Source organism: Brachionichthys hirsutus, chromosome 3 (genome assembly GCF_040956055.1).
Source record: "Brachionichthys hirsutus isolate HB-005 chromosome 3, CSIRO-AGI_Bhir_v1, whole genome shotgun sequence".
NCBI lineage: Eukaryota > Metazoa > Chordata > Actinopteri > Lophiiformes > Brachionichthyidae > Brachionichthys > Brachionichthys hirsutus.
Genome location: NC_090899.1, coordinates 2527796 through 2550852, shown reverse-complemented (window position 1 = coordinate 2550852; position 23057 = coordinate 2527796). Strand labels below are relative to the sequence as shown.

The 23057-nt window shown below is 46.0% G+C and overlaps 3 protein-coding genes across 3 annotated transcripts; all 3 read left to right on the top strand.

Annotated features, from left to right (window-relative positions):
* Positions 1–1393: 1393 nt before the first annotated feature.
* On the top strand, positions 1394–3646 carry LOC137913913 (transmembrane protease serine 6). The gene is made up of 7 exons (XM_068757537.1): positions 1394–1424; positions 1680–1845; positions 2260–2438; positions 2716–2910; positions 3087–3229; positions 3357–3512; positions 3629–3646. Exons 1-7 carry the CDS (start codon positions 1394–1396, stop codon positions 3644–3646), a joined length of 888 nt encoding a protein of 295 aa, XP_068613638.1.
* Positions 3647–4286: 640 nt separating this feature from the next.
* Positions 4287–7567, top strand: ethe1 (ETHE1 persulfide dioxygenase). The gene is made up of 7 exons (XM_068759179.1): positions 4287–4755; positions 5236–5380; positions 5500–5648; positions 5863–5992; positions 6129–6218; positions 6655–6771; positions 6872–7567. The coding sequence occupies exons 1-7, from the start codon at positions 4546–4548 to the stop codon at positions 6916–6918; spliced, it is 888 nt and encodes a 295-aa protein (XP_068615280.1). The 5' UTR covers positions 4287–4545; the 3' UTR covers positions 6919–7567.
* Positions 7568–13253: 5686 nt separating this feature from the next.
* LOC137917671 (pleckstrin homology-like domain family B member 3) lies at positions 13254–21997 on the top strand. Its single transcript, XM_068760394.1, has 14 exons — positions 13254–13418; positions 13494–13592; positions 14434–14565; positions 14822–14935; positions 16250–16423; positions 17041–17151; positions 18080–18181; positions 18419–18500; positions 18879–19041; positions 19393–19474; positions 19549–19698; positions 19987–20197; positions 20416–20501; positions 21416–21997. Exons 1-14 carry the CDS (start codon positions 13254–13256, stop codon positions 21548–21550), a joined length of 1806 nt encoding a protein of 601 aa, XP_068616495.1. The 3' UTR covers positions 21551–21997.
* The last annotated feature ends 1060 nt before the right edge of the window (positions 21998–23057 follow it).

Below are 23057 nucleotides of genomic sequence, written 5' to 3'. Positions count from 1 at the left end.
CGTAACAATTTTATCGGAGAGTTCTTCCAACTAGGAAAAAAAAAAGCCTCCCTGCTGCTCGACTTCCTGCTGCAGAATGCTGCCAGGAGGCTTTTATCCAAACCCAGTCAGAGGTTTCATGTTTTAGCAGCGCCCGTCTGCCTCAGGTGGCTGCCAGTCAAGCATAAAATCCATTTAACATTTCTACCTAAATGCTTTTGCATGCAGGTCATGCTTTGCCTACTTCGCCTTGTGAATGTGCTCGGCTCAGGCAAGGTACTTTGACCAGAGCGCACTAGTGATCAAGCTTTGTCGACATGGAGGCCTCCGGACGGCTAAACGCGCTCCGTTGAATAATAAATGACTTGCGGCACCTTCCCTGCCAGGTGTTCTCTTCCTCTGTCGGGTGCTCGATGTACACTTTGGGCTGTCTATGTACTTTTATCTCATGTTACACGTCAATCACTGATACTTAAAGAAATAATGCAATCATTATTAAACTGCAACGATAACACAAGTCCAATTACAGAATATGACATTAAGCTTTGTGACCAAAAACATATCAGACATTCTAGTAAACAAAACGTTTAAATATACTTACGGGTATTTACTTATTGTAGAGGCGGAGCCTCAAACCTGCTCATCTCGTGAGCTGATCCTGGTGGTGAGCATCCCCATCATCATCATCATCAAACTGGTCATCACGTCCGCTCTCCTGGGTAAGACGCTTTACCTCCACACAACTCCTCATGTTTGGTCGAAGCACATCTCATCATGTTTGCTCTTAAGATTGGTCTGCAACGCCGCTTTATTTCAATCTGAGTAATAATTTATTAGCAGAGTGTTTTGTGATTAGTAATATAATCTGGTGACAATCAAAGAATATCTAACTTAATTGGTTTTGCACATTCGGTATGCCAGCAGCTATGCCTCTGGAGTGTTCTTTTGAATTTTTTAATACTTGATTAGAGAATATTTTAGTTTCTTTTAGTGCGGAATGAATATCCTTATTTATAAAGCTTTAAAAATCCAAAGAGGATCAATGCCTTGGAAATTTTGATCATTTAAAATACAAGGATATTCTGTTATTTGATTTTAAATGAATATGAATGAATGTTGCTGCTTTTCTTCTCTTTTGATTTTAGTCACCTTCCTGTTCCCTTCTGAAGTAAGTGAATCATCTCCCCCTTGTGGTGCAAAGTGGAACTGCAGTGTCCCGCCTGCGCCGCCTTCACAGCCTAAACATCCAGTAAACCACACAGGGAACGTCACAGCAGGTGAATAATCGGACTAATTCAGGGCTTTTATATTTATTACCTTTTATATTTAAATGCTACAGACAGATCTTGATGATATTTTGAGGAAATGTTGGGGATATTACCATGCAGGAACAGATGATTACATTTTGGTCATGATGCAGAAGAGATCCTGGATCCTGGATCAGGGTGGGGACCTCTATCTTCCTACCGAAATTCATCCGGCTCAGATCTGGATCGCGGATATTATCCAGATTTTTGGGGAAATGGGGGTAGACTGGGGAATTAGGAGCGGGCAAACGGATTTGTTGTATCTTCAAAAGAATCTGCCATTACTGATATTGCTGTTTAATACCAATAATAATAGAGACTTCTCTCCTCTGTCTCGGTTCTTTACATTTTTCCACAATGTTCTTCCTTTCTTTTGCATTTTCTTACACCCAGAATGCCCGGTTCTGGCCAGTGATGGTCGGCGGATCATCGGGGGGTCGTTGGCGACCCAGGGCAAGTGGGGGTGGCAGGGCAGCTTGCACTGGCGAGGGAGACACGTCTGCGGAGGTGCCATCGTCTCCCCTCGCTGGGTCATCACAGCAGCTCACTGCTTTGTTGAGTAAGAGGCGGACGTTATAAGAAAGACGAGGGGTCAGGGTTCAACATCGCAAAAGTCAGGTGTAGCCAGGTGGTGATGGGCATGCAAATCCACAGTCCACGATAGGGAGAGCTATGGCCAGGAATAAATTAGTCAGAACCAACTTAATTAGAAGTTTTTAGCTTATCAAATTCATGAGCGTGTGCGAGTCTAATTGAGAATAATCTTTTCTCCTCACGATCAAGACCGGCAGAGATATCTGAACGTCACTGGTTTAGAGCTCCCTGAATGTTTCTATCAGTCGAATCAATCAGTTCCCATTTTGAGACCCACCATAAAACACAAAGAATTGATTTACTCACAAAACAGGATTCAGTCTTTGAACTCAGCACCTGTGTGTGTGTGTGTGTGTCCGTCATGCTACCGTTCATGCAGGAACAACATGCTAGAAGCAGCTGATTGGCTGCTGGTGGTGGACACCGTCAGCATCGCAGACGTCTCCCTGGGGAGACGTTACAGGGCACTGCAGGTCCTCCACCACCCTCACTTCAGCCGACAAAACAACGACTACGACGTGGGCCTGCTGCGCACCGTCACTGATGTAGACATGACAGGTAAGGTGCAGCAGCGCTATCGACCCAAAAGCACGTCAGCGCCGCTGCAGGTCGACTGCCATCCCTTGAATTTGTGTGGAACTATATATATATATATATATATATAACTATAGTGTCTATAGTTGCATTTTTCTTTTCATCTCAAAATGAATATGACTTAAAACAATATTGTAGACCCATGATGAAAAAGAAAATGACACCAGAAGACAAGCATCAAGATTAAGTTTGATTACATAATTCATAAAGGACAGAAACATCCTTCCCATTATTTTAAAAGGTTTGTCACGTAGCCATCATAACCTTTATGTTTTTATTGCTTTTTTTAAAAATACATGTAAGGTTATATTCCAATCTGATTGCTGTGTATTGATTGTAGGCGGGGTGCGGCCGGTCTGTTTACCCAGTCCTAGTGAGTTCTTCCCTCCCGGGACGGCCTGCTGGATCACAGGCTGGGGTTACATTCGGGAAGGAGGTGCGTTTGTGCTTCCTATATGACTCACGCCATCGTCTCTGATCTGGTTCTTCTTCTATCTTTTCTTCTATTTAGACATTCACTCATTCCCAAAATTACCCAAAAATGTCATCAAGATTTGTCTGTCACTTTTTGAGTTATGTTCTTTTAATTATCCACTTCATCTTCTCTGCTAGGCTCTGTGACGACCGAGCTGAGGCAGGCTCGGGTCAATGTCATCGCTCAATCTGCCTGTGGCCGCTCCGGCGTCTATGGCGTGCACCTCACGCCTCGGATGATTTGTGCTGGAACCATGAGCGGAGGAGTGGATTCCTGCCAGGTATGGCTCCCGCCTATCTACAATGTGCATTAAAAACCTATATATATGCAGCATATTTAGCGATAGGTTCACTTCAGCAGCATTAAAAATCAAAAACTTGGCCTTTAAAGGTTTTTCCTGTTTTAAGGGAGACAGCGGCGGCCCCCTGGTGTGTGAAACGTCCACTGGGGACTGGAGACTGGCAGGGGTGGTGAGCTGGGGGGAGGGTTGTGGACGGCACAATAAGCCCGGGGTCTACAGCCGAGTAACTCAGATGATCCCCTGGATTGAAAGACATACAAAGGTACGTTATGGTCTGTCTTCCACAGTCGCTCAAGCTTTCGTTTATGGAGATTTTATAGTTTAGTTTTAGCTGAATCAAAGTGACAGGATTATTTATGTAGTCTTTGTGTTGTGCAGACAACAGGCCTGCTGTAATCGTTTGCATCTTGATAAATTCTTCAGGGCAAACCAGAAGAGCTGGAGGTGAACGCCACGGCTGTGACGGACGTCTCAATAAACCCTGCCAATAAATAAAAGATGAAAATCATCTGAGTCTGCTCCTGTGTGTTGTTTGTTATGAAGTACAAATAATTTGCATGTTTAACACACACACACACACAAATATTCTGTAAGTAGTTATTTAATTCTGATATTCCCATGAAGCTGTCATTTATTACCTGGCACTGAAGGCCTACCTGCGGACTCACACGTCGCTACGGGTTACGCCTACTTTCAGACACACCCTCGCTGTTTACGATGCGTTCATATGTTATCAGGAAATCGAAAGGTATTCTTCCAAACTGATGTTTCGTTAATTCTTTTAATGACTTTACCAATGCGACAGTGTTTAACCACGCATGTAGTTATTAGTATCACTTAACTAGTATATGTATATATAAAAAAAAAACGATTTGCTATTGATATGACTGGTCAAGGTGCATTCGCGTTCACGCTACTTTCAATGGTTAAAATAAAAACTCAAATGTACAACCGTTTTGAACGCAGCATCGTGACTCCTCCACAGCGGCCCGTGTTGATCTTTGTGCGCTTATTGGTCTGAACTATGGAGGGAGTTGAAATGACGGGATGGCCGAACCCACTTCTGTTGCTCAAGATCGAACACTGGTTATTGGTTATTGGTTATTGTACCAGTAAGAACTGCGGTTAAACCAGGCGACGCTGTAGCGCAACCAGTGGGATAAATGGAAGACGCTACTTCGGATTAACGCTTGCATTTCGTCGTATCTGCTGGTTTGTTGGAATAATTGTTCCACTGCGCGTAACTACCGCTAATTTACCGGCCAGTGTCGTCAGAAGCCTCCCGGTGAACGGTCATGTGTTCCATCATAAGCCGAACGAAGCCGGTTCATCGGACTCTGGCTGTCACGCAGCTTCTCAAGGCACGGCCCGGCGGCTCGCGCTGCGCTGCAGCCGGGAGGAGAAGCCTCTGCCCCGGCGTGAGCGCTGGCGTTGACCCGCTACGAGCAGCTAGCAGGTCGTACTGCTCCAGAGTTACGCTGAACGGAGGACTGCTCTTCAGACAAGTAAGGTTGAAATATTATTATTTATTTACTTTAAGATAAGAAAATGGTCACCGAATCTATTATAATTAAATACGGATATTCTATTTAAATGTCAAAGATGACAGGAAGTGAGCTAGTTGTTAGCTTAAATGGTGTTAGCTTGTTTATCTAAGGTTGGGAGACGTTCAAAGTCGAGTTGTGGTTTGTTCGATGACGTAGAGTTACCGGTTTAATATCATTGTTGGTCTATTTTTATTTTTATTTTTGCTAAAGAAGCCTCTTCCCTGGCTTCCCTTTTCACGTTGAAGCCTGCAGCTGACGGAGTCCGTGTGTTCCTTATCACGATTCACATCATAGGAAACGTGAAGGTCTATATTTCCTCTGTCAGAGCTATAAAAACAGGCAATAGTTTGCATCACGTCATCATTTCTGCGTCCACCTCCACACCTTTTGTTGTTTGTTCTTTATTTACGTCTGCTTCTTTACCTGCTTTTGTCCCAGCTGTTTGAGAAGGAGAGCAGCACCTACACCTACCTGCTGGCAGACACGGACACCGGGGACGCAATCCTCATCGATCCCGTGCTCGAGACCGCCGACAGGGATCTGAAGCTCATACGTGAACTGGGGCTGAATCTTAAAGTGGCCGGTAAGTGACGCCGACATTTACACATCTGTGATGTTTTGTTTACTCGTTCACGGGGCTTCACGCTGTCCTGTTGACTGGAGGATCATTTCCGGCGCCGTGTTCTGTGTCTGTGCCCGCAGTGAACACTCACTGCCATGCGGACCACGTCACAAGCACGGGACTGTTGAAGAAACGACTGGTCGGACTGAAAAGCGCCATCTCCAAATTGAGCGGCGCCACCGCAGACATTCTTCTGGCAGAAGGAGACGAGATCGCCTTCGGGAAGCACGTAAAGAACGCGTCGCTTCTGTCGCAACACTGAAAACGATCACTGCAGCGTAGAAATTTTAAATCTCTTTCAGTATCATGTCGTAAAAGAGCTTTCTTGGACGCACCCATTCATATTTTAGATTTGTACCATTTGTTGCTCTTTAAAATAATAAAACCACCTGATAAAAATGACTTTTATACGCCTTCAGTCGACCTTTGTCTCTTCTCCGCAGCATCTGAAAGTGCGAGAGACACCGGGACACACTGACGGGTGTGTGGCGCTGGTTTTGCGGGATCAAAGAATGGTTTTCACTGGGGACGCCCTCCTCATCCGAGGCTGCGGCAGGACAGATTTCCAGCAAGGTGGTACACTTGAATGATCTCATTGTCAAAAACGGTTTTTTAATGGCTTCATTCCTATTTATTTTTGTAATGCTGTTATAGAAACACAAGGGGGCAGTGTTTCTAATCTTATTAAAATGCAGTTTCTCGACTTCAGGCTGCGCGAAGAAGCTCTATAACTCCGTCCATCAGAAGATCTTGACTCTCCCTGACCGGTGCCTCGTCTATCCAGCACACGACTACTTAGGTAGGCTGAACCCCCCCCCCCCACACACACACACATTTAAAAGTTAATGTCATTACGTTGTTATGCAATGTAGTCGGATTTACAGGCACAAAAATCCAGGTTTCGCTACAGCTCCTGTTTAGCATAAATTATTTATTTCACTCATCTAATTTCCTCTTTTTTCACAGGTTAATTATTACCTTCTAAAACCTTAAAATACGGGTCGAGCCGCTGAGCCTGCGATCGAGGAGGAGTTGTTCCTCCTGTTGAATATAAAGATCTGGGCGACTTTTGGTGTTTTGTCCTAAAGGGAAAGGGAATCACTCGTAATTTCTCCGATTAAAAACTCTTCCTGCCGTCCTTTGTGAGATCACTACGCACCGATCGCACCGCTTTTCTGGTGCATCTGTTTGTGCATATTACATTTGTGTTGCCGTGTGTGTTTTTCACGCTTCAGGTCAGACGGTTTCTACGGTCGGCGAGGAACGCGAGTTTAATCCACGCCTGACGAAGAGCCTGGAGGAGTTCGTTGTCCTAATGAACAACCTGAATCTCCCAAAGCCGAAGAAAATAGGTAGGAAAAAAACGATTCTCTAAAAGCCCAGACTCATTCTGAATGACATCTCGTGTTCGTGACCGTACTTCTACGTCTTCTTTCTTTCCTTTTTTCCCAGATATCGCAGTGCCAGCTAATTTGGTCTGCGGCGTTCACGAAGTCTGAATGTCCTGCAAAAGGGAGGATTTTGATCAAATCAACAACTTAATTATGTGATTCAAATTCACATTTACAAGAAAATCACTCACCATAAAGTGCTTTATTTTGTACGGAGGAGGATTTGGGGGGGGCCACGTGGGAGCTGAAGCCGGCGCTCTGACTGCGTATCGAGGTGATTCGGCTGAAGGCAAGCGTTTGAGAATAAACTGTTTGCTAACAACATTTTAATTAATTTTTATTCAAATGGAATAACTTTAGCACCTTAGCGTGTGCTGTGTGTGTGCTTCGCACGGCGCAGCAGCCGTTTGGAATCGGCACTTGCGTTGGAGGCATTAAAATCTGCGGCTGTCATCGTCACTGTAATTACGCTAACGGAAATGCAATCGGCTCTACTCCGTGATTGGGACTGAGCGCTGCACGTCTGTGGCTGAGGAAGAAACAACTGTCTGTTGTTTTGTGTCGGGATTGCATTTTTATTCAGGCGTGTTTGAGGATTGCCCGTTCAGCGTTTGTGAATGCTTTACGTGTGAAAGCTGAATTCTTCCACACATTCGAGGTCTTTTTTACACAACAGGAAGACATTTCTGACAGGCTAAGTTTGTGTGTGTGTGTGTGTGTGTTCATCTCTCATCTGTTCTACTTGTTGAATAAAGGTGGAGCCTAAAGACGTGTGTGTCGTAAGTTCACGGACAGGTATGAAGTTAAGCGTGCGCACCAAGCACCGACGTGCTCTGTCTGGATTCCTAGATGTTGCATGCCCCCCCCCCCCCCCCCCCCAGCGACACGCCAGCCAGAAAGACGAGTTTTACCGGGAGTGTCTGCTTCTCCTTCAGCCGCGTGCTGCAAGAGATGCTTGTAGGTCGAGTGTTCGGCATGAGTGGGTCATAAAAGAAAAAAATGGAGGTTGGATAAAGGTATCTGTTGATGCAAGTTAATGCCACTAGCCCCCCCCCCCAGCCCTCTCACTCTGCCACCGTGAACCCACCGCTCATTCTCTCCCACACCGGCCACATGTCACTGGAAAGAATCCGTCACACTATCAGCCCGTTCAGAGAGGCCGGTCCGGGCGATGAAGAGCAGTCTGCTGATGAAACATCTGATCACGTATTTTATTCTACTTATTTGACCTTTCTAATGTCCCGCATGCGTTTTTATTCATCGGCTTTATTATAATAATGATAATTTGAGCGTCCAGATTCTGACTGTCTCAGTTAATCCACCGTCTGGTTCCTTCAAAAACAAAAAAACTATCCTAACAATCCCACAATGCAACACATCCCATTAGAGCTGTCAAAATTCCTCTCCAGCCGTCACGGATGAAGCCAAACAGATCACACGTGTCTGAAAGTCACTGCGGGGCAAAGAGATTCTCTTTTATAGAGTGATGAATGAGTGAATTAGAACACGCAGGTGTTCGGGCATGTCGAGCGTTTCATGTCGCTGTCGCTGCTTCTCCTTGCAGCTGTTAAGTTTGGAAGGAGGTGCCCGAACGCCTGCTACGATGCCGGACGCACCCCTGACTCGCAGAAAGGATCAATGATTTATTCATTAATGATTCCTGTTCTGTTGTTATTGCAGAGGTCAGAGGGGTTAAACAGCATTTCAGTCTATTCTGGAACCATAAAAGCACGACAACACACAACCACACCTTTAGTCCCCCTGATTTAAAAAAGAGAGTCTCCATAATATGTTTATATTTTAGTCAGGAGCATATATAAAGTCCATAAATCCAAAATGGCAACCACGGCCATGGGCTCACCAGAGGAACAGAGGAGGCGTCATAATGCTGAATGTTGTGTCTCGTCTCATCTTCAGGTAACTTTTTTTTTGTTGTTGTTTGTTTTTTTAACCCTCTGGAATCAGCCTCTGACTCCAGCTGGAGGAGATCTCATCTTTGAATCCGTTTTTCATCTGGGCTGGCTCCAACTGGCCGGTTCTGTCGGTCCATCCGGCCTGACTGGATTATTCCCAGTCTGGGCGACTTTTTTTTTCTTCTTTTTTTTTAGATTCGCCTCTCCACAATGAGAGAGCCCCGTCAGTTCCCAGAATAGACAGCCCCGTTCCGGTGCGGGTCTCCGGCTGCAGTCTGAACAGCGCTGCCAGGAGCATGACCCCGCCTACGTCATCTCGCTCCTCCCCCTCCTCCAGTCCAGTCTCACCTGTTGCCGCCGCCGCCGGTCCACGGGAGGGGGGGTGCTTGAATGAATCAGGTGGAGATAACGACACCAGAAAGGAGCGCAGAGTTTGTGCGCGCGCGCGCGCTTCCGGTGGCGGAAGCGCTCTGAAAGTTGGCCGGAGTGACGTTTAAACGCCGGTCCGGTGCGTGTTTCTCTTTATTCTTTTGCCGGTACCGGATACGTTACGGATCCGTGGACCTGCCGCCGTCGGGGTTTAGGTCGGAGCGTGTTTCTCCCCTCAGGTAAGACTTTGTTGTTGATCGTTTCTCGACACTGACACCAGGTCAGCTGAAGTTCGCACGTCGCGCAGTAGTAAACGTGAAACGACGCGGTCTCCCCACGCACGGGCAAAGTGTGGCAGATTCCTGAGCCAAGGGGGGGCCCAGGCGCCCCCCCCAGCCCACGACTCAAATCAAATCTGTGCCAAATGATGCCACGGGAGAAGACTTAGAATAAAGAGAGAGATAATAAAAAGAAATAACAAGCAAAAGTAAAGAAGAGTGTGTTCTAATGGGGTTCTTATTTATTGGAGGAGGTGTAATGTTTCACATTGATGGAGAGATCAATGAAAGCAGGTTTTTATGTAATACTTGGTTAGAATGATCATTTAATTTATTAAATAGAGGTTTTTAAATCATGGTTAATAAAACCTAAGAGGACATTTTTCCAATTTCGATGCAAAATCAGGCTAAAAAAGGTCTGCAACATATCTGGACAGTTTATTCCAGATTAACTGAAGGCACAAAACAAGAGTCGTTTCAGCTCCATGAAAGTTCAGTTCACGTCAGTATCTTTTTTTAAGCTTTCGTAAATAGTGATTAGTCGAGTAAAAACCTGTGAAGTATCTTAAATGAAATCTCTTTAACTTTGGCTACTACCACATACGGGTTTTTTAACAATGTGTCAATGATGATGTTTAACTGTGATCATAAAACAGTCCTGCTTCATTGATTCCTATATTTAACGTTTCCCACCCTTGAGCTGAATGAGAATCACAATCTATCTGAGAAATGTCTTTAGATTCTCATTTAATTGCAGTTTACACAAATGTCCCCTTTTGTTTACTGAGCCTGGCGTATGCGGCCTGGTATCAGTCCATCAGCTCAAACGAGCGTAAACAGAGTGGGTGTGGGTGACGGCTCTGGGAGGACTGGGAGGACTGGGAGAGATTTCTGTCTGGCCAGATCTGCCTCCATTTATTCCGTCTCCGTCTCCGTCTCCCACACAGACGGCTTTTGTTTTTTGACCCGCGTTTGCACAAATCTGTGTCTGAGCCCTACATCCGAGTCTATTATTAATGGATGGCTGTTTTCTAGCATCACGGTTTAGTCAGGCCGAAGGAATCTCAGCCACAGCAGTGAACAACGTTATTCGGACTGGAGATTTGGCCGGTTTGATTGACGGCACGCCCTGTAATAAAAATGATTTGTGGGTTATTCTACTAGTTTATGAAGCCTGAGCAGCTGGTTTTGTTCTTTACTCCCCCCCCGAGAGACAAGGGGACCAAACCGACAGTAACTAAAGAAGCTTGTTGTTGTTGTTGTTGTTGTTCTCTGGTCTGCATCATTGCACTGTGTTTAACCCTTTGTTTATTACAGGACAATTTCAGCTGTCTGCGTTTAATGCTTTGCAAAATGTAACGAAAAAACAAAAAAAAACATTCGCCATTTTCAGATGACTGCCGGGTTTTTTTCTGCGCTTGCGCCTCTGCCAGGTAGAATCGGATGCCTCGGATGCCTAACCCTACCTGCTGCCCTTTGCTGCTCTCTTTCTGCTCTAGAGCCTCGACCTCCAGGCCCGGTCTGTGGATGAATGGAGCATTGTGAAGCTCTACAGGACGGTTTAGCTCACATGCGCCGCGCGTTTCCCTGTTGTGTCCTCGCATCGAACGCTTGCTGACAGGCTGCACTCAGCATTCACTCGGCATTCACTCGGCAATCACGCCCACGCCGAGGACGCCGCTGCCACCGCCCTTTTGTCCTATGTGTAGCTGATGGGATCTAGCTGTCGTCAGTGTTTACTGTGTATATATATATATATATATATTTGTATGCAGTGCTGAGCCCCATTTTTCCTTTTGGCCACTCATCATTTAGGTCCTGACAGGGACGAGGTCACGCCAGTCGTCTACATCGCCGTGGTGGAAGTAACGGCCACCAGGGCGGCTGCAGAACCCAACAAATAGAATTATCTGTTGGTGAGGACAGTGGCATTTCTGTTGTCAGCATCGGCATCTAGAAAAGCTGCCCCCCCCCCGAGATGTTGAGAAGCTGAAGCTCCATTGGCGGAGGTAACGGGCTGCTGTGTGTGTTTGCTCAATCAGTCTGTAAATCTGGATGACTCTACACACAAAGTGCGTCTGCTCACTTCCCCTCTGCTATCTTACTCCCCAGAGGTTCTCCCCTCCCAGCAATCATGTCTCATTATTCTGGTCTAAAATCTGTTTTTCTTTTTTCAATCTGCTTTTTAGGACGACTTTTGTCCCTTTCCTACATGAGTGCTGTTATAGTCCCTCGTTGTTGCTCTCCCTCTTTCCTTTTTCACTGCTTTCGCCTTTTTGCGTGTTGCGTTTGACACACGGACTTTACTCCTGGATATATGTGTGTGTGTGTGTGTGTGTGTGTGTGGGTCGATAGTGTATCTGAGTGGACTTCAGCTAAAGGTCAAACAGCAAATGCTTGTGCTGATATTTGGATAGTGGAACTCCGTGTGAAGGTCTCGGCCTTGTCCCCCTCACAGGAGAAATGATTAGCGGTGGATTTAATGACACGTGCAGTAACCATATGTTAACATTTTACAGGTGGATATTATGGTATGTTCATTCAACAGGTAGTGAAGCCAGAACAGGAGCAAGGAATAAATCAGCAGGTTTTCCTTTTGCTCATTTTAGGGTTGCGCTTCTTTTTTTAGCGCAACGCAGCAGCAGATCAACAGCGTTACTGTAAAGTCATTTATATTATGATGCCATTTATATTAGGGCCATGTTTCAAATGTGTGTAGGGGATAAAATAGAAAGGCTATGAACTCTCATTTTACATGAGAGATGACATCATCTTGTATATTATTCAATAAAATAATATTAGTCTTTAACGAGAATAATAATATAATATATGATTATGAGTAATAATAATACGCGAATATTTTTATTAGCATTTAAGTCGCTGATCATTCATGAGGTTTATTTAATTTGATAATTCAGATTAGATCAGAGAAATGATCATTTTATTTATAAACTTCTCGTTTATGTTTAAATTTACAGAAAATAAAAGAACAGATCTCCCATCTGGTGATCTGATCATAATAACAAACTAGTAAACGTGATTCTTAACTTGCTGAGAACATTGTGCTCATTTCGGAGCATCGCTTTTAAACAAGGCGCTGACACCACTTCCCTCCATCGGCCCGAGCCTCCCCCCTTCCATCTCAGTGTTCCAGTGGGAAACCCTCGCTCGGAGCTCGGCTGTATATTTATCTCTGTGCTTCCACCCTGCCTGCATTCCCTGCAGCCTAATAAGGCCTGGATTCAAGGAGGGAGGGGCGGGTAAAGTAAGACGGTGGGAAAAGGTTGGCTGTAGGAGTCAAATATTTTCCCATAAATTGTTTGTGGTGATTTTTTTGTTCATGATTTTGTGGCCAGGCAGACGAAAGGCATTTAATATGAATAAAGATCTTCAGTTTGATGCAGCATCTCATCCCAAATGATGGACTAAAACCTTATCTAATAAAATATGTGGTAAAAGCACAATTTAAAGTTACATCAAAGTCTATTCTGATGTGCTCCCGGTCTTATTTTTGTTGTATTTCATTCATTTCACCGCTCCCTCCTGATGCGCATCGAAAACCTCGAGCAGGAAAGTGCATTATTCATCACAAGCGCTAAAAGAGAGAACCTGAAACACGACCACGACCCATCGCCCACATCCTCGTCCCTCCTTTCTCTTTCACTCTTGTTTTTGCTTTGTGCTGCTGGATGTTTTCTCCATCAGAATACCTTCTGGAAAGCCCACAAGGGGGGGTGTTTTGTGGTTTTAAGTGCTTGTGCAGCGCGACTTTGTGAGCCGTTATCTGATCCTGGATGAGCCTTCAGCGGCAGAGCGGATTAGATTACCACAATGTTCACAGCGGCGTCCTCATTAGCCACCTCCCCTGTCTTGGCCTTCAGAAATGCCCCAGCATTCTAGCATGGCGAGCACCAGGAGCCAGCGGCAGCATGGGATGCGGCCGCCTCGGATCACTAGAGAGGCCAAAGGTCAAAGCCCCGCCTCCTCGGGAGCAGAGTCGGATACGGAAAGTAGCAGCACGGAGAGTGAGGTGAGGCCGGTGATGCCGGTTTCATGTGGTCGGACCAACGAGTCGTCTCCAGACTCCAGACTAAACGCTGCTTTTCTTGACTTTGTCCTCCAGAAGCTGGAGGCGCGCTCGCTGAGGGTCCCGCCGTCAAGATCGGCGCTCCAGCGGCGGGTCACGGAGATCGAGCAAAAGAAGGAGGAGTTACAGATTGAGGTGACGCCCAGTCGCACAAATTCAGCTCACAATGATTAGTCACATTCAGGGGAAATGGGCGATTTACAGCTTTAGTGTGAAAAACACTGCAAACTAGAAAAGCAATCGGAGAGCGCAGACCTCCGCCACATGGTGATCTAGAATTTAGAACCAGAAGGTTCTAGATAGTTCTTGGTCTCTTTATACACCAACCATGAAAAGCAAAAGTGAATTGGAGTTGATGTGTATTTTCTACTGATTTTTGAATCCATAAATGGGTTTTAATGTTAAAATGTCATATTTTTTCCTGTCCTCATTCTGGATCAGATCCAGAAGGCATTTTGCATGATAGTTTATATCGGACCTCTTTATGACTGTTATTAATGGTGAGTGAATTGAATGTATATATTACAAGATATGATTTTTTTGAAAAAGCATCCTTTACAAGTAAAGGGGGAAAATCCGGATCGTGACAGTGTCCGCAATCAGGATCAGATTCAGATGAAATTTGGTGGGGAGATAGAGATCCCCTCCCTACATGACTGTGTCAAACTCCTTAAACATCGGTCAGTAATCAACCAGAATACTGAGGAACAAAGTGAGCCATAATCCAGGATCTCTTCTGGATCATCACCATAATTTAATATTGTTGCACCATTCGTTGCACAACAGGCGATTACGGCTTCCCTGCGGATTGTGTCAACCCAGATAGCGCGGAAGAGCACACTGAAGTGATCTGGATCCGCTGAGGCCCGCACATTTAAATCTTTACAAACACAGACGCAATCACGGTGAAGGAATGCCTATCGGCGGCTGAACGTCTGCTCGGCGTGACTCAGGCCGCCGGCTCCTGTCCTTTCAGTTGCAGCTGGAGATCGCCTTGCTGCAGGGCGAGCTGCAGACGGAGCAGAGGCAGCTGCAGAGACACTTGCAGAAGCTGCAGGATCTGCAGAAGTCCAGACGGACGGGGAAGAGGCAGACCGGGAGACAAAAGGTGTTGTACACCTGGATACTGAAGGCCGTGTTTGTGTTGACCCCGTGATTAATGACTGACGGGACGTCTTCTCTTCCTGTCCTAACGTTTAAAGTAACCTTGAGGCATGTGCGGGTTCTGTTAAGATCCATACCAGACATCATTCCCACGTAATGGAGCTTTATTTGAGTCCAGACCAGTCATGTTTTTTTTTTTGTTTTCTTCTGCTTGATGGCTGCGCTTTGGCTTGACTCCTCTCTGGCCGTGTCCGCCGCAGGAGCGAGAGCGTCTGGAGGAGGAAAGAGGCAGGGTGGAGGCGCTGAAGAGGAGTTGTGAGGAGAAGGAGAAGCTGATCTCCACGGAGCCCGACGTACAGAGAGAGCTGCAGCGGGTGAGAGGAAGATGTTTCATGATGATGATGATGATAGGATTTATCGATAACATTCACTTGGATTTAAACCTGCTTTTTTGGGAGGCAGGGTGCATGAAGTTGGTCTGCGATTGGCTGAAAATATTTAGGACTTGTGTGATTGGATAAATCAGAGCAGACGCTCACAATGCAGTGGCGGTGTAGCACGCAGCTAAACCGGTGCTAACAGAGAGCTAGCGTGTGTGTCAAGTACAGCAATACCTCGACCTAGCTCGGAACTCAATTAAATGTTTCCCCGTATAGAATGTATCTCATTTCCAGCTGTCTAAAAACACAGAAATTAATGGCAATAACAAAGGAAAAACATATTTGTAATTGCTATATAGATATAATAAATGATATATTACTGTAATATAAAATCAAATGTGGTTTTATTATGAGTTTTACCTTCAAGACAGATGATAGCGGCTAAGAGCGGTGTTAGCTGGTTTGTTGTAGAGAGTTTACACAGTAGTTGTACTTTACACGTACTCTTACATAAAACGTAGACGTAATAGTTCTGAGTTTGTGTTCACCCTGGTTTCCTTACCGCTCGCTTTCTTTGGATGCATCACTTTTTATAAAGAATATTCTCAAATACAGCGTAAAATCACTGAAATTTTATGCTCACATTTTTTTCAGTTGAACACAAGCGTGTTTTTTCACCTCTACATGCGTGTCGTAAACACACAACGGCTGTGTGGGATGCGTGTTTTACTTATGAAGCAACAGAACGAGACGCGCTAGGGTTCTGCTTCTGTTTTTTTGCTGGGACTTGTCAGATTTATTTGGAAAGAGTTTTCAGAAACTGGTTTGTCATGAATTGCGACACAAAGAAAACCACACATGCAGACCGGCGGAGGGACGGCAGGTGTTTGGTTCCAGACAAAGAGTTATTATTCTCTCCTGACTCGTGGGGCTCTGAAAATGTTGCTCAGACAGCAATTGATCTAAATAAAAGGAAATCTGGAATTTTCAAGCTAATATTTTAATAGCATTACTTTCTTTTGTGGTTTTGGCTGGATAAATGGCGGAGGCAGTTCCCCCTGTGAAGGTGTAGGATACAAGAATAAATGTTCAGACAAATTAAATGTGTCATAACTTGATATTTTAGGGAACTTTGATATTAAATTGGGTTGATTGAATTCATTTGAATTGCATGCAATGAGACCAAAGGTCTAGTTATGCTGAAAATGTATTTTCCAACAAGTTTAAAATCTGAAATAAAACAAAGAATAAGTTGCAACCAGTTAAAAACTGGTTGCATTAGAATGATATCCCCCGTCTCCGACCCAGGAGAAAGAGGTGATGGAAGCTGCGGCTCGTGCCTTCGAGGACTGGGAGTTTCACGTCTTGGAACAAGAGAGCGGGATCGATGAGGAGGAGGAGCGCGCCGTGGAGGAGGGCGAGGAAGGCAGCGAGAAGGAGAGGGAGATCTCATGTCAGCAGCATGTGGTCACGGCTGCACAGGTAAACGGCATGCAGGCGGTATTACACAAATTATATCAGAGGTCGCCGTGGGAGAGACATGAAAACAAAATCGGCGTTTCCAAGTTGGTCCGAGAGCAAATGGAAAATCTTTTTTTTTTTTTTTTTCACATTTGGCCACAGGAATTTGTTGAAAGGCCATTTTTCCACATCGGTCAGATTGAAGGAGAGCCGAATGGAGATAGCAGATGGGTAGCTGGTGAAAACGGTAATGAATTGTTCTCCAATTAGCCGTTAGGATGTAACAGGAGGAGAGACGAAGGGAGGCCTTGTGTGAGAGAGATGTTGACTCAGCTGCAGACGACAGTTCGTCACATTCGGAGTCCCGGATGACCATCGTGTCTTTGTGCCGTCACGTGTCCCCGTCTCATGCCTGCCATTAACTTGCAAATGCGTGTTTTGATTTGCATTACGTGGCGGCGGATGAGCCCAACCTGGCTCCGGGTTCACGCTGCCACAACAGGAAGGATTGACACGAGATGACATCACGACGCAAAGTCAGTCGTTAAGCCGAAGCGGGCCGCCCGTGCGCACACAGGGGGGGGGGGGGGAAGCCGCCCGGTGGGCCACACTCAGCCGAATCGTGTTCTGAATTCCAGGAGCGAGTCGAGCGTTTGGAGAGGCAGCTGAGAGACATGGAGAGGGAGAAGGAGACGGAGCTGAGCACCCTGAGGAAAGAGAAGAGAGAACTCCTCCACGCGGGTCAAATGGTAAGACGGGCTTCCATTAAAACGCCTGATGCTGCAGAAACGTCTCATTTGGACTTTTCCATGGGGACAACTTTACGTTTTTGTGCACACGCTCATCGTTTTGTGCAGCAGCAGGGACCTGTTTTGAGTAGACAGGCTCTGATGAGCCGTTTGTGCATTAGACAGCAGGCTGTCATCATTGGTGGTACCCCCCCCCCCCCCGCGGGGGGTACATTGGATCTGGTGGACTCAAAAATAAGATGTTGTGAACACAGCTTACATTATTACGTAGATGAGTTGTCCATTTCTATTTTAAGATTTCAAGTGGGGCCGTATTTTCTAAAAAAATTATTCCTCGTTAAAAAAAAGTCATTTCCAAATTGCACACGAGGAGGAGACCAGATCGAGTGTGAGCGTGTTTAAAGGGAGGGAGGGAGGGAGAGAGGGAGGAGTGAGCAAAGTGAGGGAGGGTGTTGCGTTTAGCGTGTCAGTGTGCGTGCACGTGTGTGTGTGGATTTGTTGAGAGGGTGGGAAGAAGCGAGCCGGGAGAATCACACAGAGCTGCAGCAAGCGGTAAGATGAATAAGACGAATTCACTGACGTGTTTTTTAAAAATGGGCTGTACTTTTGAGATATTCACAAAGACGTAGAAGACGTGCCGTGTCGTCTTCAATCTCCCGACTCTGTCCTCGTACTTCCTGTGACGTGAGCCGGCGCGGTGAAAGAGGCAGATAAAGGGTTAAACGCTGGGCTCCGTGTGTCTCTATAGTGAGGGAATGATAACTCTTCAGCTCATCACGGCTTCATTCTCAGCCACGCGTGGTATGTCGAAGGCAAGCGGCCGTCGCCGTTCCCGTCACGCCACTCGGTTTAACTGTCGCCGTTTGCGCTTCGCATCCTGGTTAGTCACCTCGCTGAACTTCAAATGAAACTGAGTCCACTCCCGCAGGTTCTGAAGGAGAAGAAGCCGCTCACCGATTGGTCGAGCAACACCGGCTCGGCCCCCTGCGTGATGTCACTTTCTCCTCTGCCCGTACACAAGCCTCCTCAGGTATGCCGCGCGTCGCCGTGGATACGCTCTGTGCAGAACAAGGAGTTGCAGCATATAATTTTTTTAAATTATAGATCGAGCTGCTTTTTTCTTTTCTTTTGAAAATGTCAGCGGTTGTTCCTTCGGTCTGAATAAGTCAAACTGTCCTGATGAGGGCTCATCGCTTTGTTTTTGCCTCCAGCTGAGGTATGAAAGTTGAACATTTCAGCTTATATTTGCTGTCGTTTTATTTTGTAGGAACCGATCAACGAATCAGTCGGTGTGCCCAGAAGGCGGAGCTTGCATCGCAAACCCAGCGACCGGCCGCTCTCGGCGCAGGGTGAGCCTTCACCAGCCCTCTTCCCGTGATTATTTTATTGTTTTGGCGTGCTGCTGATTTGCTTAAACCGAGAGCGCCGTGCCGGAGAGCAATGAACACGCACCTGTATGTGCGCTCCAGACTCATCCTGCCTGTTTGCTCAGTTCCCTGCCTTTCGGTCGAATCGCAGGCGCGACGGCAGCGACGGCGGGTTGGCGAGCCGGATGAGCCGGAGGAGTCCATTCACACTCAGCCTGTTTGACCAGATCGTGTCGCGTCTTGTTCTGCCTCGTGTTGCAGAACTGAAACAGTTTCTTCTAATCCGTGATGCACGGATCCTCTGACTCCTCCCCTCGCTGACCGACGCGCGTCGTTCCTCCGTGCCTCTCCTCTTCTCAGGGTTGGTGAGGATGCTTCCAGACAGCCAGACCCCGGAGGCGTTCGCCGCCCACCTCCCGTCCCACAGACTCAGCAACGGGCACAGCGGTGTGCACAGACCTGGGAGCAGCAGCGGCGGGCTCCTCACTCCGTGCAACAGCACGACGAGCTCTCGCGCGGCCAGGTCGGTCGTTTCCTCTCTCATTGGATGGACGGAAGGCAAAATGAAGAATGGCTAGAATGCGGAGTGAGATGAGGCGGCACTTAATCCAGCACTTAATCCAGATCATCTAATCTAAAAGTAACTAGAAAAGAGTGTAAACCTTTGGATGCTGATCCAGATCACCATGTGGACTGTGTCAATCCAGTTAGGAGGGGAATGAGCTGCTTGGTGGAGGTCTGCGCTCTCTGAGTGCTTTTCTAATTGTTTTATTGGAGGAGAGGATTTTCGACGCTTCGACGCATCCCAGGGCCGTTTGCGTCACGACCTTCGCAGCTATTGGCTGACATTGACCAATTGAATTCCTTCTCGCAGCCCGACTCTGCTGGATCTCGTGGAGATCGAGAAGAAACTGAGGGAAGCCAAGGCAGAACGGGAGAAGCTGCTGAGAGAGAGGGTGAGTCACCTGCCGGGGGGGGATGCGGCTGGATTCAAAAAAGACATTTTTTAATCATGCTTGATCCCTTCCAGGAAGAGCAACGGCGGTTTTTGTTGGAGGAAAGACGGAAGAGGGAGCTGAACTCTCCCGATGCAAAACCCGAAGCAGAACCAGGGACCCCACCAAGACCAGAGTCTGGGTCAAAGGAGGAATTGCGGGTCTGCTCCCCCCCTAACTCGCCCGTACGTATGCAGCAGCATCCAGGAAACATGAATGATCAGCAGAGCGAAGGCACAGTCAGCAGTTCTGGAAGATTGCATGGATCCTACATTTCCCATAATGCAACGCTCTGTGCTGTCACATCAAAATCTCCACTCTAGATGTTTCTGAGTTTAACAAATCGTCTCAGAATTGGCATTCTTTTTTCCACGTGTTTCAACCCTTTGCGTCACCGGAGGACGTTTCAGATTATCACAAACTGAATCCGACTCTCCCTGACGTTTCCTGACCGAAACTCCATTTGTCTCCAGCTCCGCAGTCTGCCCCTCTTCCTCTCCCCCAACTTTGACCTCCGGTCCCACCTGGAGTCTCTGGGTCACGGCGTGGCCGGCTGCACGGACCTGCGGCTGACGCCTCGACGCTGCGCCGGCTTCCTGACCAAGAGAGGGGGGCGGGTCAAGACCTGGAAGAAGAGGTGGTTCCTGTTTGACATGGACCACAGGCGACTGGCGTACTATACAGGTTAGACTGGCTGGGAGGGGTGTGTGTGTGTGTGTGTGTGTGTGTGTTCATGCCTGATGCACGTATGCGTGACTGAAAGCCTTCTGTGTGTCGGAGCAGTTCAGCTTAACATTTAGCTGCACATTCTGTCTCTTGCAGAGGAAACCAGACTTAGAAACGATCGCGTTCGTCCTGATGAGTGTCTCGTTATCACGTTTTTCTTCTCGATCTTGCTGCAGACTGTGACGAGCGCAAGCTGAAGGGAGTCATCTACTTCCAGGCCGTAGAGGAAGTTTATTACGACCATCTACGAACAGCCTCGTCTGTGAGTCTTCAAGGAGTGTTTCCACCTGAGAGTCTGAGACAACCCTCTGGACTTTCAATTTTCAAGGGGATGAATGCAATTAAAAAAAATACTTTAGGCTGCAGACCGTTTGTCATCCTAGATGCTGTTATTTGAAGCACAGGCCAGTCACGAATTGCCGAAAAACAAAGTCTATCCGTGTCAGTAGCGCTTGAAGACATTGACGGTGTTGGAGGCCAAAAGGCGGGTGTCAGGTGACGCTGTAGCTGCGGAGTGCAGCTCTGTTTGCTGCTAGAAAGCCTCTGGGTTTAAATAGTGTCACCTGACACGATGGGGTTACAGTCGCTTTACGTTTACCGACCTGTCACTGATATCGTTCATCACGAGGAGTTGGTAGAGAGCGTTAAATATAACCAACAAAAGTGTCCCCAGAGCAGCGACGGTTAAAGTAAAGAAGTATGAAGCAAATAAAAGTAGGCGACAACCTTTGTTCAGTGGAGTCGTACTTTCTCGCCGCTGCATGGCAGAGTGAATATTGTTTTTAAAGGGGACATATTATGAAGAAAAAAATCACTTTTCCCATGTTTCTACACTAATATTTGGTGGTTTCGGGTTTTTTGGTAAAGTTCCAGAGCAAATTGGCAAAAAATGTTTTGGTGTGTGCTAAAAAAAAAAAAGTCACCTCACCGGTTGCCATGGTAGCGTGAATTTACTTTCGGTTTCATTTTCAGAGGCGTTTCTGACAGAACTGTTTGAGACATTTTTTTCCAAATATGGCAGACCTTTTTCTCTCCCTAGTCTCTCCATTCATTTAAATTTTCTCACCTCATCTTTTAATTCAAGTGCTATTTGTCTTTGTAAAATAAAGACGGAACCTGTTGAGCAGTAATTAACAATATTATTAACGCTTTTTTTGTCACTGTTTTCCCCTTCAGTCTCCGCGGCCCAGTCTCACGTTCTGCGTGAAGACGTACGACCGGCTTTTCTTCCTGGTGGCCTCCAACGCAGTCTCCATGAGAATTTGGATGGACGTCATCGTAACCGCTACAGACGAGCACAGCCGTTACTGAGCGCTTCTACGCAGGTTGTAACATCCATGGGGGAAAGGCTCATTTGCAGCCTTTGTCCCTGTCTGAGGCGCCATTGCTGCACCTGGATGCAGGTGAACAACTGAGATCCATCACTGTGGAGGAAACTGTTACTAAAAAATAAAAGTGACGCTCCAGTTGTGGCAGAGGAGCCAGCTGCAAACCAGTAACAGCTCAGCGCACCAGTCTGTGACTGGAGGAGGTTTGACCCTCTCAGGCTGTGATCGCCCCTTGCTGGTCACCATCCACCATTACAGGAGTGGAGAACGCTACCGTGCAATTGATTATCCATTTAAAAAAAAAAGCCTTTAGTATGATCAGAGATAATTTTGTTTTTCTTTCATAAATTACTTTTTCGTGAATTAAATTATTGTTTGGAAAATTTCTATGGGTTTTTACCATGTAAATAAATGAAGGTGGATGTCATGAAAGCACTATTAAATGTTTATTCATAAAAAAAGCTTACTTCAGTTTGTCCTTTTTCACTTGAATCTTTATTCATGTTCTTTTATACTACACAGCAAGTGATCTTTGTTGTTGGGCCTCTCCTAGCCTGAAGATACAAAACACTTTTAGCATTAATTCAACAACTATCAGTCGTTCCTCCAGTGCCCCCCCCCCCTCCCCCCTGCATGTTTGTGTCTAATTTTTATTCGTGCTATAACCAAACATATCAACACTTCTTATCACAATTTCTGCAGAGAAAAGCCACCATATAAATCAGCATAATAAAAGCGGTGTATCTTAACCTGGACCAAACCAGAGCCCTAAAGTCAGTTTTCTTTTTTGCCTTTCTACTTCAAATAATAGGTTATTAACTATTAATTACTACTATTAACTACTGGATACAACACGAGTTCATAATTAAGATGGTAACTGTTCTGTTTCATCTTATGTCAGCACTATTTGACGTTCAGCTTGCAAACTGTTAAAACATTACGCGGTGCATTCAGGTGCCTGTGGGAAAGAAAATAGAGTTTTAGAAACTTTACTTCTTTTCCCTTGTGTTTATCTTCCATCTCCATTTTCTGTGTCAGTTCCTCTCACTACAAACCACAAGATGCTCTTAAGAGTCAGTTCCTGTCACTCGATGCCGCTCCCCAGGCAAATCTTTCAAGAAGAACAGCGTGTCTTCCGGACGACTCCTGATCCTTTAACGCAGGTAAAACCTTGGTTTTCTTCTTTTCACATGTCGGAAATTGTGATTTATTTTCTTTCAAAGAAATACAAATTCTGTATATCTAAATTAGCTCCAAGGTAAGACTTTATTTTTACTCAAAAGAGTTTATATCTAGTGGAAAAAATGGCAATTAAAACGTCCTAAGAAAAGAGCATTTTCTTGATAAATCTGACTCGCCCTCAGATTAACAGCAGCACATTATAAAATAAAGCCGATTTTAGTGAATCTTAAAGTGAAATCACTTCCTGACGACTACCAAAAAGCAGCAAATAAGGAGGTTGAAGGTCTGTCAGCAGAAAAACGTTTAGC